The sequence below is a fragment of the Oncorhynchus kisutch genome, unplaced genomic scaffold, assembly GCF_002021735.2.
Source record: "Oncorhynchus kisutch isolate 150728-3 unplaced genomic scaffold, Okis_V2 scaffold3993, whole genome shotgun sequence".
NCBI classification, from domain to species: Eukaryota; Metazoa; Chordata; class Actinopteri; order Salmoniformes; family Salmonidae; genus Oncorhynchus; species Oncorhynchus kisutch.
The window spans coordinates 61,094-85,095 of record NW_022265938.1 but is presented as its reverse complement, the minus strand read 5'-3'; the positions used below and the strand labels follow the sequence as shown (position 1 = coordinate 85,095).

General features: G+C 47.3%; 1 protein-coding gene across 1 annotated transcript in view; it reads left to right on the top strand.

Moving 5' to 3' along the window:
• LOC116372993 (carboxypeptidase M-like) overlaps nucleotides 1–24,002 on the top strand; it is a 64,577-nt gene that overhangs the window by 25,587 nt on the left and 14,988 nt on the right. The window contains exons 4-5 of the mRNA XM_031821583.1: nucleotides 411–580; nucleotides 23,550–23,737. Coding sequence (XP_031677443.1) covers nucleotides 411–580; nucleotides 23,550–23,737 — 358 coding nt within the window. The remainder of the gene's footprint in view (nucleotides 1–410; nucleotides 581–23,549; nucleotides 23,738–24,002) is intronic.

Here is a 24,002-nt window from a genome sequence, read left to right as displayed (position 1 = left end):
TATAGACTAATTATAGAGACAATTGGTATAAAATGTATTTATAATTATATGACGATATTTTAGGTTGACTATAATTCTATTATAGAATTTCCAATATCGCATGCCTTTTTTTTATTTTCTTCCCGTATAAAATGTGTTTATAATTATATGACAATATTTTAGGTTGACTATAATTCTATTATAGAATTTCCAATATCGCATGCCTTTTTATTTTCTTCCCATATAAAATGTATTGATAATTATATGACCATATTTTAGGTTGACTATAATTCTATTATAGAATTTCCGATATCGCATGCCTTTTTATTTTCTTCCCATTCTGGAACGTTGAGGGTTTATGACATGGCCCTCTACTAAGTCAATAGGATCTCTATGGTTGTAACTGTGTGAATGCATCTCTTTTTTTTTAGGTGGTGGGCAGAGTTCTCCTGCTCCAGCTGATCGATCACCTGACCCGTGGTTACCTTAGCGACCCGCTGGTGACCCACCTCCTGAACAGCACCCGCGTCCACATCCTGGTTTCCATGAACCCAGACGGCTTCGAGTCCTCCAGCAGAGACTGCATGTACTCCCAGGGGAGGTGAGATAGTGCGGGACATCATGGGTTGTGTCTTAGTCACTGTGGGATGGAGGGACATCATGGGTTGTCTCTTAGTCACCGTGGATGGAGGGACATCATGGGTTGTCTCTTAGTCACCGTGGATGGAGGGAAATCATGGGTTGTCTCTTAGTCACCGTGGATGGAGGGACATCATGGGTTGTCTCTTAGTCACCGTGGGATGGAGGGACATCATGGGTTGTGTCTTAGTCACTGTGGGATGGAGGGACATCATGGGTTGTCTCTTAGTCACCGTGGATGGAGGGACATCGTGGGTTGTCTTAGTCACCGTGGATGGAGGGACATCGTGGGTTGTCTTAGTCACCGTGGATCGAGGGACATCGTGGGTTGTCTTAGTCACCGTGGATAGAGGGACATCATCATGGGTTGTCTCTTAGTCACCGTGGATGGAGGGACATCATGGGTTGTCTCTTAGTCACCGTGGATGAAGGGACATCATGGGTTGTCTCTTAGTCACCGTGGGATGGAGGGACATCATGGGTTGTGTCTTAGTCACCGTGGATGGAGGGACATCATGGGTTGTGTCTTAGTCACCGTGGATGGAGGGACATCATGGGTTGTGTCTTAAAGTCAATAAGATCCATCTGTCCCTTCTGACACTGTACAGTAACTTCACAACCAAATCAGCCTTGGTCCAGTCTGACTTGGTGTTGTAGAGCTTTCCAATGTGTTTAGGTGCGTTTGAGTGAATACATCTGACCGTCCGACTATGTGGTGTCACTCATCCAGACAAAGTGCCTCCGTGTCGGTTTCACAGTATCGTGTTGATCTCCTAGAGGGTCGGTCAGCATCTATAGCGCTGTCCATGGATTTAACAGGGGTTACATTTCTCCAGACCACAGCTGTTTACCTAAGCAAGTGGCGGGGTGGGCATTTTATTTTATTATTTTATTTATTTTTTCATATCCCAGATTGCCCCTTTAAATGTAGTTTGAGTTCTACTGTGTCTGGATAGAGTTGTGGCAGTGAGACTTTAGAGGATTATTGGCTGGATGGATGGAGTGGATGGATGGAGTGGATGGATGGAGTGGATGGATGGGGTGGATGGAGTGGCTGGATGGATGGATGGATGGGGTGGCTGGATGGATGGGGTGGCTGGATGGATGGAGTGGCTGGCTGGATGGATGGATGGAGTGGATGGAGTGGATGGAGTGGATGGATGGATGGAGTGGCTGGATGGATGGAGTGGCTGGATGGATGGAGTGGAATGGATGGATGGGGTGGCTGGATGGATGGATGGAATGGATGGATGGAGTGGCTGGATGGATGGATGGATGGATGGAGTGGCTGGATGGATGGATGGAGTGGCTGGATGGATGGAGTGGCTGGATGGATGGAGTGGCGGGGTGGCTGGATGGCTGGAGTGGATGGAGTGGTTGGATGGAGTGGTTGGATGGATGGATGGAGTGGCTGGATGGATGATGGAGTGGCTGGATGGAGTGGCTGGATGGAGTGGCTGGATGGATGGAGTGGCTGGATGGATGGATGGAGTGGGTGGCTGGATGGAGTGGATGGCTGGATGGATGGATGGAGTGGATGGATGGATGGATGGATGGGGTGGCTGGATTGATGGAGTGGCTGGATGGATGGATTGAGTGGCTGGATGGATTTATGGATGGCTGCAGGTCTGGCCTGTTGTGTTGCTCAGTAGACCAGAACATAACAGCTGTAGGATGGTTCTGGGTGTAAACAGCAGAATGGTTACTGAGACCCCAGTGAATCATCAGCTAAGGCAGTGAAAGTGTACATCCCAAATGGCCCCTGGGTAAAAGTGGCCCGCTACATAGGGAATAGGGTTCCGTTGGCCCCCTAGATAGGGAATAGGGTTCCGTTGGCCCCCTAGATAGGGAATAGGGTTCCGTTGGCCCCCTAGATAGGGAATAGGGTTCCGTTGGCCCCCTAGATAGGGAATAGGGTTCCGTTGGCCCCCTAGATAGGGAATAGGGTTCCGTTGGCCCCCTAGATAGGGAACAGGGTTCCGTTGCTCCGCTAGATGGGGAAAAGGGTTCCGTTGGCCCCCTAGATAGGGAATAGGGTTCCGTTGGCCCCCTGCAATAGAGAATAGGGTTCCATTTGGAAGGGAGGCAGTGACACACACCCATTAACAGATCCTGGAGTTTTATCTGAGATGTTTGTAGACACAACACCTCTACAGCGCTCGCCCACAACACTCTGATGTGGGCGAGTGGCAGGAAGCTACGGCCTGAAAACAGACTCTCTCTCTCGCTCTGTCTCTCTTCTCTCTGACACACAAACACTCTCTTTCACTCACAAACACTTGCATTTACACACACACACACACACACACACAGATCCCATTCCCTGGCAGTGAATTCCTACCCCCCGGATGGGACAGGACACACACACACACACACACACACACACACACACAGATCCCAGTGGATTCCCCCCCGGATGGGACAGGACACACACACACACACACCCAGCCCCAAACAGTGACACACTCACATCGACTCACACAGATGTTATTCCCATTCCCTGGCAGTGGATTCCTACCCCCCCGGATGGGACAGGACACACACAGATCCCATTCCCTGGCAGTGGAGTCCTCCCCGGATGGGACAGGACACTGACACCCACACACTCTGACTCTGACACAGTCATCCCAGCCCCAAACAGTGGAAAAAACCTCTCACCTACTCGTTACCATAACAACTTGAAACAGGGAATGGTTCTTAGAACAACAGAGACGTCTCCCTTCCGGGGGAAAAAATATTATTAAGCAACAATACAATAACGCATCAAGTTGGGATTCCAAAGTTTTAGTGATTGGAGAAGATGACGGCAACAACTTCCTGGAACTAAATGACTTCCTGGAACTAAATGACTTCCTGGAACTAAATGACTTCCTGGAACTAAATGACTTCCTGGAACTAAACGACTTCCTGGAACTAAATGACTTCCTGGAACTAAACAACTTCCTGGAACTAAACGACTTCCTGGAACTAAATGACTTCCTGGAACTAAATGACTTCCTGGAACTAAATGACTTCCTGGAACTAAATGACTTCCTGGAACTAAATGACTTCCTGGAACTAAATGACTTCCTGGAACTAAATGACTTCCTGGAACTAAACGACTTCCTGGAACTAAACGACTTCCTGGAACTAAACGACTTCCTGGAACTAAATGACTTCCTGGAACTAAACGACTTCCTGGAACTAAATGACTTCCTGGAACTAAATGACTTCCTGGAACTAAATGACTTCCTGGAACTAAATGACTTCCTGGAACTAAATGACTTCCTGGAACTAAATGACTTCCTGGAACTAAATGACTTCCTGGAACTAAATGACTCGTCATGTTTTTGTTGTAATAGGGCTTAGATCAGTGGTCATCCGTTTAACTGAAACCACTGGCAATGAACACAACCTGTTTGGTGGTAAATATCTGTCTGCACTGACCTGTTTTGGTGGTAAATATATGTCTGCACTGACCTGTTTTGGTGGTAAATATATGTCTGCACTGACCTGTTTTGGTGGTAAATATATGTCTGCACTGACCTGTTTTGGTGGTAAATATATGTCTGCACTGACCTGTTTTGGTGGTAAATATATGTCTGCACTGACCTGTTTTGGTGGTAAATATCTGATATCTGTCTGCACTGACCTGTTTCGGTGGTAAATATCTGATATATGTCTGCACTGACCTGTTTTGGTGGTAAATATCTGAGATATGTCTGCACTGACCTGTTTTGGTGGTAAATATCTGATATATGTCTGCACTGACCTGTTTCGGTGGTAAATATCTGATATCTGTCTGCACTGACCTGTTTTGGTGGTAAATATCTGATATCTGTCTGCACTGACCTGTTTTGGTGGTAAATATCTGTCTACACGGACCTGTTTTGTGGTAGATCTGATATCGGTCTGCACTGAGCTGTTTGGTGGTGCATATCTGTCTGCACTGACCTGTTTTGTGGTAAATATCTGTCTACACTGAGCTGATTGGTAGATCTGATATGTCTGCACTGACCTGATTGGTAGATATGATATGTCTGCACTGAGCTGTTTGGTAGATCTGATATGTCTGCACTGACCTGATTGGTAGATCTGATATGTCTGCACTGAGCTGTTTGGTAGATCTGATATGTCTGCACTGACCTGATTGGTAGATCTGATATGTCTGCACTGAGCTGATTGGTAGCTCTGATATGTCTACACTGAGCTGATTGGTGGTTATTTAGAAGACACAATAGAAGTGAACCATTTGTACATTTCACTCTGCCTGTAACCCGGCCCTTTGCTGTCCCTCGTGTTCACTGTAAATACAGAGGCAGGAACAAAGCCTCACAACCACAATACTGACCCTTTAGTCTTTTATTTGACTGTCTGGAAACAGGAAGACTTCCTGAAGTCTCCAATTAGCCAGAGATGGGCCTGGAAAGTTCTGGTTTAGGTTCAAAATGGCACACTATTCCCTATGGGCCCTGGTCAAAAGTAGTGCACTACATAGGGAGTAGGGTGCAGTTTTGGGACGTAGGTCCGGTCTTGACTCCAACTCTGTAATTAGCAGTGTTCAACTGGAGAGTCTTTGGAGTGCAGCCTCATAGGAGGAAATGGGAACATTTCTGAACTTCTCCTTTAGCCCACACACACACACACACACACACACACACGGGCTTCTTGATGAGGTTGTGGTTCTTGGAAGTGGCAGGAAGTCCCTAGGAATAGATTGTGTTTCAAGAGACTACACATATACACACACTGGCACGCATATAGGTCTAAGCAATAAGGCACGAAGGAGTGTTATGAAGCTGGTTGAGAGAATGCCAATCACCCTTTGTGATTGGAGGATAGCTATGAGGGTTATCGAATCACGATCAAATCCTTTGATCTCCTCCAGCTCATTAATGATATAATGTTCATATTTAAAGAGAGAATGTCTAGTGTCTTTGGTAAATGACAGGAGTGGAATGTTAGTCTGGGTACCAGTCTTCAGCTATCACATCCCCTCTTCCTTACTGATATCCTGGACACTGCTCGTGGCCTGGATGCTGCTCGTGGCCTGGATGCTGCTCGTGGCCTGGATGCTGCTCGTGGCCTGGATGCTGCTCGTGGCCTGGATGCTGCTCGTGGCCTGGATGCTGCTCGTGGCCTGGATGCTGCTCGTGGCCTGGACGCTGCTCGGTGCCTGGACGCTGCTCGGGACGCTGCTCTGGGCCTGGACGCTGCTCTGGACGCTGCTCTGGGCCTGGACGCTGCTCTGGACGCTGCTCTGGGCCTGCTCTGGGCCTGGACGCTGCTCTGGACGCTATTCTGGGCCTGGACGCTGCTCTGGACGCTGCTCTGGGCCTGGACGCTGCTCTGGACGCTGCTCTGGGCCTGGACGCTGCTCTGGACGCTGCTCTGGGCCTGGACGCTGCTCTGGGCCTGCTCTGGATGCTGCTCTGGGCCTGGACGCTGCTCTGGACGCTGCTCTGGGCCTGCTCTGGACGCTGCTCTGGGCCTGGACGCTGCTCTGGATGCTGCTCTGGGCCTGCTCTGGGCCTGGACGCTGCTCTGGACGCTGCTCTGGGCCTGGACGCTGCTCTGGGCCTGCTCTGGATGCTGCTCTGGGCCTGGACGCTGCTCTGGACGCTGCTCTGGGCCTGCTCTGGACGCTGCTCTGGGCCTGCTCTGGGCCTGGACGCTGCTCTGGATGCTGCTCTGGGCCTGCTCTGGGCCTGCTCTGGGCCTGGACGCTGCTCATGATGGTGTTCCTGGATGCTTCTGGATGCTTCTGGATGCTTATTCAGCATTGAAGAAAAGTTATTAAAGTCTCCAACACTGCCACATCTGACGAGGGCAGTTTATTTTTACAACTAAAACAGATGCCTTTCCTTGGCCTTTTTAAGGCTTCTCATCTTCTGAAGCCCAAGTTTGTTGAAGTCTCTAATTAACACCTCCGTCCAACTCGGACCCATCCCATCTTGTGCTCCAACTGGGCCACAGTGGGTTGAAACAGCACACCTCAGACCAGACCAGACCAGACCAGACCAGACCAAGTCATCCACAAGTTGCCCTTCTGTTACGCAATAAATCTGGATCCAATATGTCTGTCTCTGGGTCAACAGAGTTATTTTCTCCACACTGACTTGCATCCCAAATGGCACACTATTCCCTATATCGTGCACTACTTTTGATAGAGTGCCTAGTCTGTGGTATAGCTACAGGAGGTTACCTCCCTTCTAGTCTGTGGTATAGCTGTTCTCTCTCGCTCTCTCGCTCTCTCGCTCGCTCTCTCAATGTGGCTTTATTGGCAAGGGTAACATGTTTAACATCGCCAAAGCAAGTGAAAAGAATAAACAAAAGTGAAATAAACAGTAGAAAGTCAACAGTAAACATTACCCTCACACGTTCCATGTGTTGTAGCGGCGTGCAAATAGTTAAAGTACGAAACAACACATATGGGTTGTATTTACAATGGGGTTTTTGTTCTTCACTGGTTGCCCTTTTCGTGTGGCAACAGGTCACAAATCTTGCTGCTGTGATGTCACACTGTGGTATTTCATCCAATAGATATGGGAGTCTATCAAAATTTAGTTTTGTTTTCAAATTCTTTGTGGGTCTGTGTAATCTGAGGGGAAATATGTGTCTTTCAACACAAACTCACTTTGTTGAGACAACAGCTCTGCTCTGCGAAGCTCCAGAAGTATGACTTCCCTGACTTCTGCGGAGGCCGTATCAACGTAAATGTTGTACCACCAATGCAGACGTCGGGTTAACCACACAGCCCAGATGCACAGTACACTTCTCTCTCCAGAATGCACTGCTCTCTACTGCCATTTTGTACACATTCATTGTTTCATAACTTTTATGGTGTGAATTGTTTCGCGTTTTTGATTTGTTAGTGTCTATCAATTCCCCCATTACATCACCAGTAGTATATTTACCATTCATTTATATCATTTCTAATCCTGTGTTAATGCATTGGAATAATAATATTGAGTCTTCCCGTTTTTATCATTGTCTGATTGGACAGATTGTTTGCTGAGCACACAACCTATGCTACACTTGTGAGAAGCAACTTTTGGTTTATTTCGTAATTTTTGAAATAGTAAAAAAAAAAAAAATTGGCATTGTCTTTTGTTTTGGAGGGCTCCTGTCAATGTTGAGGAAGGACACACACGCATAGAAGTAGGCCTATAGGCTACCTGGCCTGATTTACACATAGAAGTAGGCCTATAGGCTACCTGGCCTGATTTACACATAGAAGTAGGCCTATAGGCTACCTGGCCTGATTTACACATAGCAGTAGGCCTATAGGCTACCTGGCCTGATTTACACATAGAAGTAGGCCTATAGGCTACTTGGCCTGATTTACGCATTGAAGTAGGCCTATAGGCTACCTGGCCTGATTTACACATAGAAGTAGGCCTATAGGCTACCTGGCCTGATTTACACATAGCAGTAGGCCTATAGGCTACCTGGCCTGATTTACACATAGCAGTAGGCCTATAGGCTACCTGGCCTGATTTACACATAGAAGTAGGCCTATAGGCTACTTGGCCTGATTTACACATAGAAGTAGGCCTATAGGCTACCTGGCCTGATTTACACATAGAAGTAGGCCTATAGGCTACCTGGCCTGATTTACACATAGAAGTAGGCCTATAGGCTACCTGGCCTGATTTACGCATTGAAGTAGGCCTATAGGCTACCTGGCCTGATTTACACATAGCAGTAGGCCTATAGGCTACCTGGCCTGATTTACACATAGCAGTAGGCCTATAGGCTACCTGGCCTGATTTACACAGAAGTAGGCCTATAGGCTACTTGGCCTGATTTACGCATTGAAGTAGGCCTATAGGCTACCTGGCCTGATTTACACATAGAAGTAGGCCTATAGGCTACCTGGCCTGATTTACACATAGCAGTAGGCCTATAGGCTACCTGGCCTGATTTACACATAGAAGTAGGCCTATAGGCTACTTGGCCTGATTTACACATAGAAGTAGGCCTATAGGCTACCTGGCCTGATTTACACATAGAAGTAGGCCTATAGGCTACCTGGCCTGATTTACACATAGAAGTAGGCCTATAGGCTACCTGGCCTGATTTACGCATTGAAGTAGGCCTATAGGCTACCTGGCCTGATTTACACATAGCAGTAGGCCTATAGGCTACCTGGCCTGATTTACACATAGCAGTAGGCCTATAGGCTACCTGGCCTGATTTACACAGAAGTAGGCCTATAGGCTACTTGGCCTGATTTACGCATTGAAGTAGGCCTATAGGCTACCTGGCCTGATTTACACATAGAAGTAGGCCTATAGGCTACCTGGCCTGATTTACACATAGAAGTAGGCCTATAGGCTACCTGGCCTGATTTACACACAGAATCAAATCAAATCAAATGTTATTTGTCACATACACATGGTTAGCAGATGTTAATGCGAGTGTAGCGAAATGCTTGTGCTTCTAGTTCCGACAATGCAGTAATAACCAACAAGTAATCTAACTAACAATTCCAAAAAACTACTGTCTTATACACAGTGTAAGGGGATAAAGAATATGTACATAAGGATATATGAATGAGTGATGGTACAGAGCAGCATAGGCAAGATACAGTAGATGATATCGAGTACAGTATGAGTATGTAAACCAAGTGGCATAGTTAAAGTGGCTAGTGATATATTTACATCATTTCCCATCAATTCCCATTATTAAAGTGGCTGGAGTAGAGTCAGTGTCATTGAGTGTGTTGGCAGTAGCCACTCAATGTTAGTGGTGGCTGTTTAACAGTCTGATGGCCTTGAGATAGAAGCTGTTTTTCAGTCTCTCGGTCCCAGCTTTGATGCACCTGTACTGACCTCGCCTTCTGGATGACAGCGGGGTGAACAGGCAGTGGCTCGGGTGGTTGATGTCCCTGATGATCTTTATGGCCTTCCTGTAGCATCGGGTGGTGTAGGTGTCCTGGAGGGCAGGTAGTTTGCCCCCGGTGATGCGTTGTGCAGACCTCACTACCCTCTGGAGAGCCTTACGGTTGAGGGCGGTGCAGTTGCCATACCAGGCGGTGATACAGCCCGCCAGGATGCTCTCGATTGTGCATCTGTAGAAGTTTGAGTGCTTTTGGTGACAAGCCGAATTTCTTCAGCCTCCTGAGGTTGAAGAGGCGCTGCTGCGCCTTCCTCACGATGCTGTCTGTGTGAGTGGACCAATTCAGTTTGTCTGTGATGTGTATGCCGAGGAACTTAACTTGCTACCCTCTCCACTACTGTTCCATCGATGTGGATGGGGGGGTGTTCCCTCTGCTGTTTCCTGAAGTCCACAATCATCTCCTTAGTTTTGTTGACGTTGAGTGTGAGGTTATTTTCCTGACACCACACTCCGAGGGCCCTCACCTCCTCCCTGTAGGCCGTCTCGTCGTTGTTGGTAATCAAGCCTATTACTGTTGTGTCGTCCGCAAACTTGATGATTGAGTTGGAGGCGTGCGTGGCCACGCAGTCGTGGGTGAACAGGGAGTACAGGAGAGGGCTCAGAACGCACCCTTGTGGGGCCCCAGTGTTGAGGATCAGCGGGGAGGAGATGTTGTTGCCTACCCTCACCACCTGGGGGCGGACCGTCAGGAAGTCCAGTACCCAGTTGCACAGGGCGGGGTCGAGACCCAGGGTCTCGAGCTTGATGACGAGCTTGGAGGGTACTATGGTGTTGAATGCCGAGCTGTAGTCGATGAACAGCATTCTCACATAGGTATTCCTCTTGTCCAGATGGGTTAGGGCAGTGTGCAGTGTGGTTGAGATTGCATCGTCTGTGGACCTATTTGGGCGGTAAGCAAATTGGAGTGGGTCTAGGGTGTCAGGTAGGGTGGAGGTGATATGGTCCTTGACTAGTCTCTCAAAGCACTTCATGATGACGGATGTGAGTGCTACGGGGCGGTAGTCGTTTAGCTCAGTTACCTTAGCTTTCTTGGGAACAGGAACAATGGTGGCCCTCTTGAAGCATGTGGGAACAGCAGACTGGTATAGGGATTGATTGAATATGTCCGTAAACACACCGGCCAGCTGGTCTGCGCATGCTCTGAGGGCGCGGCTGGGGATGCCGTCTGGGCCTGCAGCCTTGCGAGGGTTAACACGTTTAAATGTCTTACTCACTTCGGCTGCAGTGAAGGAGAGACCGCATGTTTTCGTTGCAGGCCGTGTCAGTGGTACTGTATTGTCCTCAAAGCGGGCAAAAAAGTTATTTAGTCTGCCTGGGAGCAAGACATCCTGGTCCGTGACTGGGCTGGGTTTCTTCCTGTAGTCCGTGATTGACTGTAGACCCTGCCACATGCCTCTTGTGTCTGAGCCGTTGAATTGAGATTCTACTTTGTCTCTGTACTGGCACTTAGCTTGTTTGATAGCCTTGCGGAGGGAATAGCTGCACTGTTTGTATTCAGTCATGTTACCAGACACCTTGCCCTGATTAAAAGCAGTGGTTCACACCTTCAGTTTCATGCGAATGCTGCCATCAATCCACGGTTTCTGGTTAGGGAATGTTTTAATTGTTGCTATGCGAACGACATCTTCAACGCACGTTCTAATGAACTCGCACACCGAATCAGCGTATACGTCAATGTTGTTGTCTGACGCAATACGAAACATCTCCCAGTCCACGTGATGGAAGCAGTCTTGGAGTGTGGAGTCAGCTTGGTCGGACCAGCGTTGGACAGACCTCAGCGTGGGAGCTTCTTGTTTTAGTTTCTGTCTGTAGGCAGGGATCAACAAAATGGAGTCGTGGTCAGCTTTTCCGAAAGGGGGGCGGGGCAGGGCCTTATATGCGTCGCGGAAGTTAGAGTAACAATGATCCAGGGTCTTTCCACCCCTGGTTGCGCAATCGATATGCTGATAAAATTTAGGGAGTCTGGTTTTCAGATTAGCCTTGTTAAAATCCCCAGCTAGAAGTAGGCCTATGGGCTACCTGGCCTGATTTACACATAGAAGTAGGCCTATAGTCTACCTGGCCTGTGCAAAAATGTAGGCAAATAAATGTGCCCCTTTTGTGGATCTGATAGTGTTTGATTGGCTTAACTCGCCACCACTAATGACCTGTGGAGATTCTCAAAATAATGTTTTCCTCACCTCCAAACAACAAACAAATCATCCATTGAGAAGTACAATAGTTCCTAGGACTATTTTTAGAAGTTTAGTTTTATCTGATTACTTCTTATCAGTGCTTGACTTGGACTGAAATAGGTTCCAGTACTCATTCTGGGTGCCGGAACTCCTCAATACTAATATTCTATAAGAAGAACCGGAGCTCAAGCAGTAGAACGTGTGAGGTGTCAGTACTCAGTTCCAGTGAGCTCCTGCCCAAGTCGAGCACTGCTTCTTATCTCTTGTGCAAATAGTCTACAGCTGTGTCTGTCCCGAGCTCACTGGTGGGGAAACTCTCTGAGGGCCCAGAATATTTGACACAATGTTGCAAGTTCGCTAGTGCAAGCTTCTGGCCTGAACCAAGTTAATATTTGATACAATGTTGCCAGTTCGCTAGTGCAAGCTTCTGGCCTGACCCAAGTTAATAGTTGATACAATGTTGCCAGTTCGCTAGTGCAAGCTTCTGGCCTGACCCAAGTTAATAGTTGACACAATGTTGCCAGTTCGCTAGTGCAAGCTTCTGGCCTGACCCAAGTTAATATTTGATACAATGTTGCCAGTTCGCTAGTGCAAGCTTCTGGCCTGACCCAAGTTAATAGTTGATACAATGTTGCCAGTTCGCTAGTGCAAGCTTCTGGCCTGACCCAAGTTAATAGTTGATACAATGTTGCCAGTTCGCTAGTGCAAGCTTCTGGCCTGACCCAAGTTAATAGTTGATACAATGTTGCCAGTTCGCTAGTGCAAGCTTCTGGCCTGACCCAAGTTAATAGTTGACACAATGTTGCCAGTTCGCTAGTGCAAGCTTCTGGCCTGACCCAAGTTAATAGTTGACACAATGTTGCCAGTTCGCTAGTGCAAGCTTCTGGCCTGACCCAAGTTAATAGTTGATACAATGTTGCCAGTTCGCTAGTGCAAGCTTCTGGCCTGACCCAAGTTAATAGTTGATACAATGTTGCCAGTTCGCTAGTGCAAGCTTCTGGCCTGACCCAAGTTAATAGTTGATACAATGTTGCCAGTTCGCTAGTGCAAGCTTCTGGCCTGACCCAAGTTAATAGTTGACACAATGTTGCCAGTTCGCTAGTGCAAGCTTCTGGCCTGACCCAAGTTAATAGTTGACACAATGTTGCCAGTTCGCTAGTGCAAGCTTCTGGCCTGACCCAAGTTAATAGTTGATACAAGGTTTCGAGTTTGGCTACACGTGGCCTGTCTGCAACAAGGTGATTTTATAGGATATTCATTTTATTTCTGGATATTTTCGAGCTGCTTACTGCAATGTTTTTATTTGTTGGCTTTATGTAGACCATTTTGACATGGATGGCAATAGAAGTTACTTTTTAGGTTTTATAATTTTGATTAACTACATTTTTTTATTTTACAAGGTAAGTTGACTGAGAACACGTTCTCATTTACAGCAACAACCTGGGGAATAGTTACAGGGGAGAGGAGGGGGATGAATGAGCCAATTGTAAACTGGGGATTATTAGGTGACCATAATGGTTTGAGGGCCAGATTGGGAATTTAGCCAGGACACCGGGGTTAACACCCCTACTCTTACGATAAGTGCCATGGGATCTTTAATGACCATAGAGAGTCAGGACATTCGTTTTAACGTCCCATCCGAAAGACAGCACCTTACACAGGGCAGTGTCATTATTTTAGACCAGAGGAATGAGTGCCTCCTACTGGCCCTCTCCAACACCACTTCCAGCAGCATCTAGTCTCCCATCCAGGGACCAACCCTGCTCAGCTTCAGAAGCAAGCCAGCAGTGGTATGCAGGATGGTAATGCTGCTGGATCTAAATAATTTTGAGATTATTATCAATTAAACTGTTTCACGGAAATGTGAATATAAAAACCATAACTGGCACATAGATGGGTAGAGATGGTAAGATATATTCAACATGAGAAAGGTTGCTGGTGTTACAGCAATGGCAGAATCTGAGAGCCAGCAGGAGCAGGAGGTGAATATTTGGGTCAGGTTTAAAAAAAAAAAAAAAATTAGCTTGATTTCTGGCGCCCTCTTGAGGCATTTGTCATATTTCATCAAACCGTAAACTTAAAGCATCAGACAAGCTCACATACATAGGTATGGAACAATACACGTAAAAACATTTCGACCAATCGATTGGTCCAAAGAACAGATTACTTTTGGTCGACCAAGATTATTATTTTTTGTCGGGGACAGCCCTACTCCTCCCACAGTCACGATACTGTAGCTGTTGAAACATCTCAGAGGCTCTGAGGATGGAGGAGGATATGACCTCAGAGAGGCTCTGATGCTGGGGGGTGAGGAGGATATGGGCAGGGGTGAGGAAGGGTTGGGGAGGGGGTTAGTGAGTAAGGTAAGACCCTCAAGCTCCTGGAGGATACCCATTCACTTCAGAGACAGACAGACGGGCCTGCTCTCTCCCTTGCCTAAATCACCAATGTTATGTGTTGTCAGGTCTGGTATACGTCTGTTTATGTCTGGGTATAAACAGTACGCAGCCCCGGTCCATTTACCAGGCCATCCATCTCCCTCCATAGTACCCCCACCGGACTGGTGATGGCACCCCAGAGAGGGCACTCAGACAGGGGACCCATGACCTCTGCTGCTGGGATATGGAGTGAAAACACCATGGAGTGTTTTAACAGGGGTTAACTGCAGGGACATCTCTTCAAGGAGTATTCCTGGGTTGTTTTAAGGAATCTGTTTATAGTAACTGAAAGTGAGACGCTGTCTCTCGCCCACGTTAACTCTTTCTCTTTCCCTCTACCTACCCCCCCCCCCTCTCTCTCTCTCTCTTTACCTCTCTCTCTCTTTACCTCTCTCTCTCTTTACCTCTCTCTCTCTTTACCTCTCTCTCTCTTTACCTCTCTCTCTCTCTTTACCTCTCTCTCTCTCTTTACCTCTCTCTCTCTCTTACCTCTCTCTCTCTTTACCTCTCTCTCTCTTTATCTCTCTCTCTCTCTCTCTTTACCTCTCTCTCTCATCTCTCTCTTTATCTCTCTCTCTCTCTTTATCTCTCTCTCTCTTTACCTCTCTCTCTCTCAATTCAATTTAAGAGATTTATTGGCATGGGTAACATATACTGTATGTAGATAATAAACAAAAGTGAAATAAACAAAGATTAACAGTAAACATTACACTCACAGAAGTTCCAAAATAATAAATTAATTTCAAATGTCAAATGTGCAAATAAGTACAAAAGGGACAATGTCTTTCTCTCTCTCTCTCTCTCTCTCTGCCCTGAGAGTGGACGGAATAGTATTTTATAAACACTATAAATGTCACATAGCTAGACAGGAAACATCCTCATGTCTTCTCATATATCTCTGTGTGCCTCCCAAATGGAAGTTTATTCAAATCAAATGTATTTATAAAGCCCTTTTGTACATCAGCTGATATCTCAAAGTGCTGTACAGAAACCCAGCCTAAAACCCCAAACAGCAAGCAATGCAGGTGTAGAAGCACGGTGGCTAGGAAAAACTCCCTAGAAAGGCCAGAACTTAGGAAGAAACCTAGAGAGGAACCAGGCTATGAGGGGTGGCCAGTCCTCTTCTGGCTGTGCCGGGTGGAGATTATAACAGAACATGGCCAAGATATTCAAATGTTCATAAATGACCAGCATGGTCAAATAATAATAATCACAGTAGTTGTCGAGGGTGCAGCAAGTCAGCACCTCAGGAGTAAATGTCAGTTGGCTTTTCATAGCTGATCATTGAGAGTATCTCTACCGCTCCTGCTGTCTCTAGAGAGTTGAAAACAACAGCAGGTCTGGGACAGGTAGCATGTCCGGTGAACAGGTCAGGGTTTCATAGCCGCAGGCAGAACAGTTGCAACTGGAGCAGCAGCACAGCCAGGTGGACTGGGGACAGCAAGGAGTCATCATGCCAGGTGGTCCTATTCCCTACTGTATACAGTATAGAGCAGGACTCTAGTACACGAGTCCTGCTCTATACTGTAGGGACCTGTCCCCTCTATAGGACACTAGACTGTGGTAACAAAGAGAACAACATTATGATGTCATCATTATCATCATATGTGATTGGCTATGATTATACATGCTAATAAGACAATTAGAATATTCCACCAGATTGGTTTAGGATCAGCTGGGTAGTATTTTCCAACAGACTACTACACTGTTTGTATCCCAATCCAGACACACTGTAGTGATTGTCGATGCGGATGATTCTCAACTTCCTGTGTACAACATCGAGGCTAATTCCTGGCAACGTTTCTTAATGGCAAGAGTTTTTTTTCTGATTAAAAAACACTCAAACAAAAAGCGAGAAAAAAACGAAAGCGCACAGTTCTGTCAGGCTACAGAAACTAAACACAAAACAAGATCCCACAAACTCTGGTGGAAAACAGGCTGCCTAAGTATCATTCCCAATCAGAGACAACGATAGACAGCTGTCCCTAATGGGGAACCAATAACCGGCCAACAAAAGAAATGGAAAACACAGAATTTCCCACTCGAGTCACACCCTGACCGAACCAAATATAGAGAATAATAAGGATTTCTAAGGTCAGGGCGTGACAGGTATGGTGCCGTTTAAACACAGTGACAGATTTAACCAGGCATCCTGTTGGTTTGCAGCCATCGATATGGTACCATTAAAACACAGTGACAGATTTAACCAGGCATCCTGCCAGCGATATGGTACCATTAAAACACAGTGACAGATTTAACCAGGCATCCTGCCAGCGATATGGTACCATTAAAACACAGTGACAGATTTAACCAGGCATCCTGTTGGTTTGCAGCCATCGATATGGTACCATTAAAACACAGTGACAGATTTAACCAGGCATCCTGCCAGCGATATGGTACCATTAAAACACAGTGACAGATTTAACCAGGCATCCTGCCAGCGATATGGTACCATTAAAACACAGTGACAGATTTAACCAGGCATCCTGTTGGTTTGCAGCCATCGATATGGTACCATTAAAACACAGTGACAGATTTAACCAGGCATCCTGCCAGCGATATGGTACCATTAAAACACAGTGACAGATTTAACCAGGCATCCTGCCAGCGATATGGTACCATTAAAACACAGTGACAGATTTAACCAGCCTCCCTGTTCGTTTCTTAACTGTTGAGTTTTTCAAACCTTCGACCACCCAGAGATACGTATGTTTTTACTAAATTCTGATTCTTGGAAGTTAAAAGCCATTGTAGTGAGTCGTCTTGTAGTGAGTTGTAAACATCTAAAGCTCATCGGAATTCCTGCAATTCCTTGTTTCTCTGTGGTCTGGGGTAAACAGACCTGATCTCGTGTGTGTGTGACCTGGTCGTGCTGTGTTTTTAAGCACTGTTAAAGGCACAATCTGGGATATTTCCTACTGGCCATTTGCTGAAAGGTCAGGCAGCCTGTGCTGATCTGCTGCAGAGGCCAGATCCTGACTCTCCCCTCTCCCCATGTGTGCACTAGTTCAGTCCACATCAAGTGTTTTTAAAAGCATTGGGTTGAAATAGGAATTAAAATATACTAGACTTAATATGAATTCCAAGACAATGCTTTTTACATACTTGAGGGGTAGTGAACAAGTGTACACTTGGAGGATAAGGAATGAGTGCACTACCTCCTTGAGAGGTAGTGAACAAGTACAGGAGATGATTCAGAATTAGGCTACAGGGTTTCTATCAGTCTACCTCAGCCTGCCTGACTGAGGTAGGCTGACAGCTAAACCAGGCAGTCAGCTACACCAGCCAGACATCTAAACCAGGCAGTCAGCCACACAGGCCAGACAGATAAACCAGGCAGTCAGCCACACAGGCCAGACAGATAAACCAGGCAGTCAGCCACACAGGCCAGACAGATAACCAGGCAGTCAGCCACACAGGCCATATCGATAAACCAGGCAGTCAGCCACACAGGCCAGACAGATAAACCAGGCAGTCAGCCACACAGGCCAGACAGATAAACCAGGCAGTCAGCCACACAGGCCAGACAGATAAACCAGGCAGTCAGCCACACAGGCCAGACAGATAAACCAGGCAGTCAGCCACACAGCCCAGACAGATAAACCAGGCAGTCAGCGACACAGCCCAGACAGATAAATGAGGCAGTCACCCACACAGGCCAGACAGCTAAACCAGGCAGTCAGCCACACAGGTCATATCGATAAACCAGGCAGTCAGCCACACAGGCCAGACAGATAAACCAGGCAGTCAGCCACACAGGCCATATCGATAAACCAGGCAGTCAGCCACACGGGCCAGACAGATAAACCAGGCAGTCAGCCACACGGGCCAGACAGATAAACCAGGCAGTCAGCCACACGGGCCAGACAGATAAACCAGGCAGTCAGCCACACGGGCCAGACAGATAAACCAGGCAGTCAGCCACACGGGCCAGACAGATAAACCAGGCTACATCTGAGGCAGCTCTGTATATGTTTTTACTCAATATACTGTCCATTTGAACATCTACTCCCAGGAAAGCAGAGTGGCAATTGTTACTGACTCGATAAACACAAGTGCAGTTGGTAAACTTTCTTGACTTGGACATAATGTTTACCAACACATTTAAACAGCTGCTCCTAGCGAATATATTAAGAGTTTAGGATTGTTCAGAATGAGTACAGGTGACTGACGTTTCGACATCCAAGCAGACGTCTTCTTCAGAGCGTAGAAACAGTCAGTCAGAGCGTAGAGACAGTCAGTCAGAGCGTAGCGACAGTCAGTCAGAGCGTAGAGACAGTCAGTCACCTGTACTCATCCTGAACGATGGAATAAAGTGAGCTGAATTATTCTCTGCCTTTGTTGTTGTTGTGTTCCAACTCCTTTCTGCCTTGAATCAGTTTCTTGGTCAACCCCTTTTCATGGTTTTTGTCATTGCTTTCCAGCGCCCCTCCTTTCCAGCGTTTGCTGAAGCCAAGATCCACCTGAACTCTTATCTACCAAAAACAGATTCATTATATAATGTTGATTTAATTCTCCACGACATTGTCATTCACCTGATAAGACGAGATGTGAAGAAAAATAATAATAACTTTGTTAATGTATGATAGGGGCCCCCGGGTCGCCAGTTTTCCTGGAAGGGGGTCCCTGGTTACAAAAGAGTTGAAGCTCCCTGATGTAGAGACACGGCCTGGGAGGGAATCATGTCTTCTTCTCCCCTGATGTAGAGACACGGCCTGGGAGGGAATCATGTCTTCTTCTCCCCTGATGTAGAGACACGGCCTGGGAGGGAATCATGTCTTCTTCTCCCCTGATGTAGAGACACGGCCTGGGAGGGAATCATGTCTTCTTCTCCCCTGATGTAGAGACACGGCCTGGGAGGGAATCATGTCTTCTTCTCCCCTGATGTAGAGACACGGCCTGGGAGGGAATCATGTCTTCTTCTCCCCTGATGTAGAGACACGGCCTGGGAGGGAATCATGTCTTCTTCTCCCCTGATGTAGAGACACGGCCTGGGAGGGAATCATGTCTTCTTCTCCCCTGATGTAGAGACACGGCCTGGGAGGGAATCATGTCTTCTTCTCCCCTGATGTAGAGACACGGCCTGGGAGGGAATCATGTCTTCTTCTACCCTTGACTGTAGCAGAGCTGTGATTCCCTCCTTGAGAGGCAGAGTGAGGATAAAGAGCTCTCTGTGCTCTGGGGAGAGGTGGAGTAGAGGGGAAGGGGGGGTTGAGATAGCCTTATAATGTTTACCTAATGCCCCACACATCCCGGCCCGGTCACGCACTGACGAGTTCAGCAAACATCCTGGCACTTCCTCCTCCGCTCTGAGCCTCCTCCTCCTCCTCTTCCTCCTCCGCTCTGAGCCTCCTCCTCCTCCTCTTCCTCCTCCGCTCTGAGCCTCCTTCCTCCTCCGCTCTGAGCCTCCCTCCTCCTCCTCTTCCTCCTCCTCCTCCGCTCTGAGCCTCCTCCTCCTCCTCCTCCTCCTCTTCCTCCTCCACTCTGAGCCTCCTTCCTCCTCCGCTCTGAGCCTCCTTCCTCCTCCTCCTCCTCCGCTCTGAGCCTCCTTCCTCCTCCTCCTCCTCCTCCTCCGCTCTGAGCCTCCTTCCTTCTCCTTTTACCCCTGGCTTGTGTCACAAATGGCCCCCTATTCCTGCCACGTCGACTCCTCCTGCTCCTCCCCTCCGGCGTTCGACATCGCCTGATTACTAACACCTGTAGATCATCATTACGCACACCTGGCACTCATCATTACGCACACCTGGCACTCATCATTACGCACACCTGGCACTCATCATTACGCACACCTGGCACTCATCATGATTCACACCTGTAGATCATCATGATTCACACCTGTAGATCATCATGATTCACACCTGTAGATCATCATGATTCACACCTGTAGATCATCATGATTCACACCTGTAGATCATCATGATTCACACCTGTAGATCATCATGATTCACACCTGTAGATCATCATGATTCACACCTGTAGATCATCATGATTCACACCTGTAGATCATCATGATTCACACCTGTAGATCATCATGATTCACACCTGTAGATCATCATGATTCACACCTGTAGATCATCATGATTCACACCTGTAGACCATCATCATCATGGACCAAATTACCTCCCCTTTATCTGTCGCTCCACGACCTCCCCTTTATCTGTCGCTCCACGACCTCCCCTTTATCTGTCCCTCCCTTACGTTCACTCCTCAGTCAGTATTGTCCCTGTGTTAATACCTATACCTCCCCTTTAACGCTGTCTCGTTTGTTGTTCTATTCAACAATAGAACCTGCTTCTCGACTCACAGCGTCTCATTTCCCTATATAGTGGCCATGCGCTGGTCAACAGTAGTGCACTATATAGGGAATAGGGCGCTGGTCAACAGTAGTGCACTATATAGGGAATAGTGTGTTATTTGGGACGCAGTGATAAACAGGCCGCGAATGGCCCTGAACCTCATGAATGGGACCGACATTTGATTTGTGTATCTGAAGACGCTCGAACGATGTTACTGGATGGTGTTGGTCATCTGGATGGATGGTGTTGGTTAATGTGAATGTCATCACAGAGCAGAGAGAGAGAGAGAGAGAACAGTAGCATGACAGTGGTTTGGTATAGGTCCACCTTAGTCTGTACGGTGAGTGACTGTTTGGTATAGGGCCACCTTAGTCTGTACGGTGGGTGACCTGTTTGGTATAGGGCCACCTTAGTCTGTACGGTGGGTGACTGTTTGGTATAGGTCCACCTTAGTCTGTACGGTGAGTGACCTGTTTGGTATAGGGCCACCTTAGTCTGTACGGTGAGTGACTGTTTGGTATAGGGCCACCTTAGTCTGTACGGTGAGTGACTGTTTGGTATAGGGCCACCTTAGTCTGTACGGTGAGTGACTGTTTGGTATAGGGCCACCTTAGTCTGTACGGTGAGTGACTGTTTGGTATAGGGCCACCTTAGTCTGTACGGTGGGTGACCTGTTTGGTATAGGGCCACCTTAGTCTGTACGGTGGGTGACTGTTTGGTATAGGTCCACCTTAGTCTGTACGGTGAGTGACCTGTTTGGTATAGGGCCACCTTAGTCTGTACGGTGAGTGACCTGTTTGGTATAGGACCACCTTAGTCTGTACGGTGAGTGACTGTTTGGTATAGGGCCACCTTAGTCTGTACGGTGAGTGACTGTTTGGTATAGGTCCACCTTAGTCTGTACGGTGAGTGACCTGTTTGGTATAGGGCCACCTTAGTCTGTACGGTGAGTGACTGTTTGGTATAGGTCCACCTTAGTCTGTACGGTGAGTGACTGTTTGGTATAGGGCCACCTTAGTCTGTACGGTGAGTGACCTGTTTGGTATAGGGCCACCTTAGTCTGTACGGTGAGTGAATGTTTGGTATAGGTCCACCTTAGTCTGTACGGTGAGTGACTGTTTGGTATAGGGCCACCTTAGTCTGTACGGTGAGTGACTATTTGGTATAGGGCCACCTTAGTCTGTACGGTGAGTGACTGTTTGGTATAGGTCCACCTTAGTCTGTACGGTGAGTGACTGTTTGGTATAGGGCCACCTTAGTCTGTACGGTGAGTGACTGTTTGGTATAGGTCCACCTTAGTCTGTACGGTGAGTGACTGTTTGGTATAGTGCCACCTTAGTCTGTACGGTGAGTGACCTGTTTGGTATAGGGCCACCTTAGTCTGTACGGTGAGTGACTGTTTGGTATAGGTCCACCTTAGTCTGTACGGTGAGTGACTGTTTGGTATAGGGCCACCTTAGTCTGTACGGTGAGTGACTGTTTGGTATAGGGCCACCTTAGTCTGTACGGTGGGTGACTGTTTGGTATAGGTCCACCTTAGTTTGTACGGTGAGTGACTGTTTGATATAGGGCCACCTTAGTCTGTACGGTGAGTGACCTGTTTGGTATAGGGCCACCTTAGTCTGTACGGTGAGTGACTGTTTGGTATAGAGCCACCTTAGTCTGTACGGTGAGTGACTGTTTGGTATAGGGCCACCTTAGTCTGTACGGTGGGTGACTGTTTGGTATAGGTCCACCTTAGTTTGTACGGTGAGTGACTGTTTGATATAGGGCCACCTTAGTCTGTACGGTGAGTGACCTGTTTGGTATAGGGCCACCTTAGTCTGTACGGTGAGTGACTGTTTGGTATAGAGCCACCTTAGTCTGTACGGTGAGTGACTGTTTGGTATAGGGCCACCTTAGTCTGTACGGTGAGTGACCTGTTTGGTATAGGGCCACCTTAGTCTGTACGGTGAGTGACTGTTTGGTATAGGGCCACCTTAGTCTGTACGGTGAGTGACTGTTTGGTATAGGGCCACCTTAGTCTGTACGGTGAGTGACCTGTTTGGTATCCTCGCTCGTCATCTTTCAATGCGGAAGGATGCCACTGGGTAAACAGCGACCACAGAATTTCAATTCGAGCTCTCTGCCTGAATCTTATGAATGGACCAATGACTGTTTTTAAATAAGGAATGGTCTGATCACACTGAATGGGATATCAGTGCTCTGAATGTCTTCGCAGAGCAAAGAGAGGGCAATAGAGAGAGAGGGGGTAATAGAGAGAGAGGGGGTAATAGAGAGAGAGGGGGTAATAGAGAGAGAGGGGGTAATAGAGAGAGAGGGGGTAATAGAGAGAGAGGGGGTAATAGAGAGAGAGGGGGTAATAGAGAGAGAGGGGGTAATAGAGAGAGAGGGGGTAATAGAGAGAGAGGGGGTAATAGAGAGAGAGGGGGTAATAGAGAGAGAGGGTAATAGAGAGAGAGAGAGGGTAATAGAGAGAGAGAGAGAGGGTAATAGAGAGAGAGAGAGGGTAATAGAGAGAGAGAGAGGGCAATAGAGAGAGAGAGAGGGTAATAGAGAGAGAGAGAGGGTAATAGAGAGAGAGGGTAATAGAGAGAGAGAGAGGGTAATAGAGAGAGAGAGAGGGCAATAGAGAGAGAGGGCAATAGAGAGAGAGAGAGAGGGAGCGGGCAATAGAGAGAGAGAGAGAGGGCAATAGAGAGAGAGGGCAATAGAGAGAGAGAGAGGGCAATAGAGAGAGAGAGAGAGAGAGAGGGGGCAATAGAGAGAGAGAGGGAGAGAGAGGGGGCAATAGAGAGAGAGGGCAATAGAGAGAGGGAGGGAAATAGAGAGAGGGGGGGCAATGAGAGAGGGGGCAAGAGAGAGAGAGAGAGAGGGGCCAATAGAGAGAGAGACCTGTTGTATTCGGCATTTCACTAAGGTCTACCTACACCTGTTGTATTCGGCATTTCACTAAGGTCTACCTACACCTGTTGTATTCGGCATTTCACTAAGGTCTACCTACACCTGTTGTATTCGGCATTTCACTAAGGTCTACCTACACCTGTTGTATTCGGCGCATGTGACATAAAATTGTATTTTATTTGGTCGGTACCTAGTGAACTTAATATTCTGTATTTTGTCATATGGTTCCCTGACAGGTTCAATAAGAACGGCATCGATCTGAACAGGAACTTCCCAGATGCCTTCTCTAAGAAGGAGAGTGGAATGAGAGAGATGGAGGTGAGAGCCATTATGGACTGGCTGAAGACTGAGAGCTTCGTCCTGTCGGCCAACCTGCACGGTGGGGCTGTGGTGGCCAGCTACCCCTACGACAACAGCAATGGAGGTACTTTACACCATCACACACAGAGAGAGAGGCTGAGTGATCCCAATTTATTTATTTTATTTTACCTTTATTTAATATAGAGACTACTAGAATGACCACAGAGTAACAACAGTTGTCTAATATAGAGACTACTAGACTGACTACAGAGTAACAACAGGTTTCTAATATAGAGACTACTAGAATGACTACAGAGTAACAACAGGGGTCTAATATAGAGACTACTTGACTGACTACAGAGTAGAGTAACAACAGGTGTCTAATATAG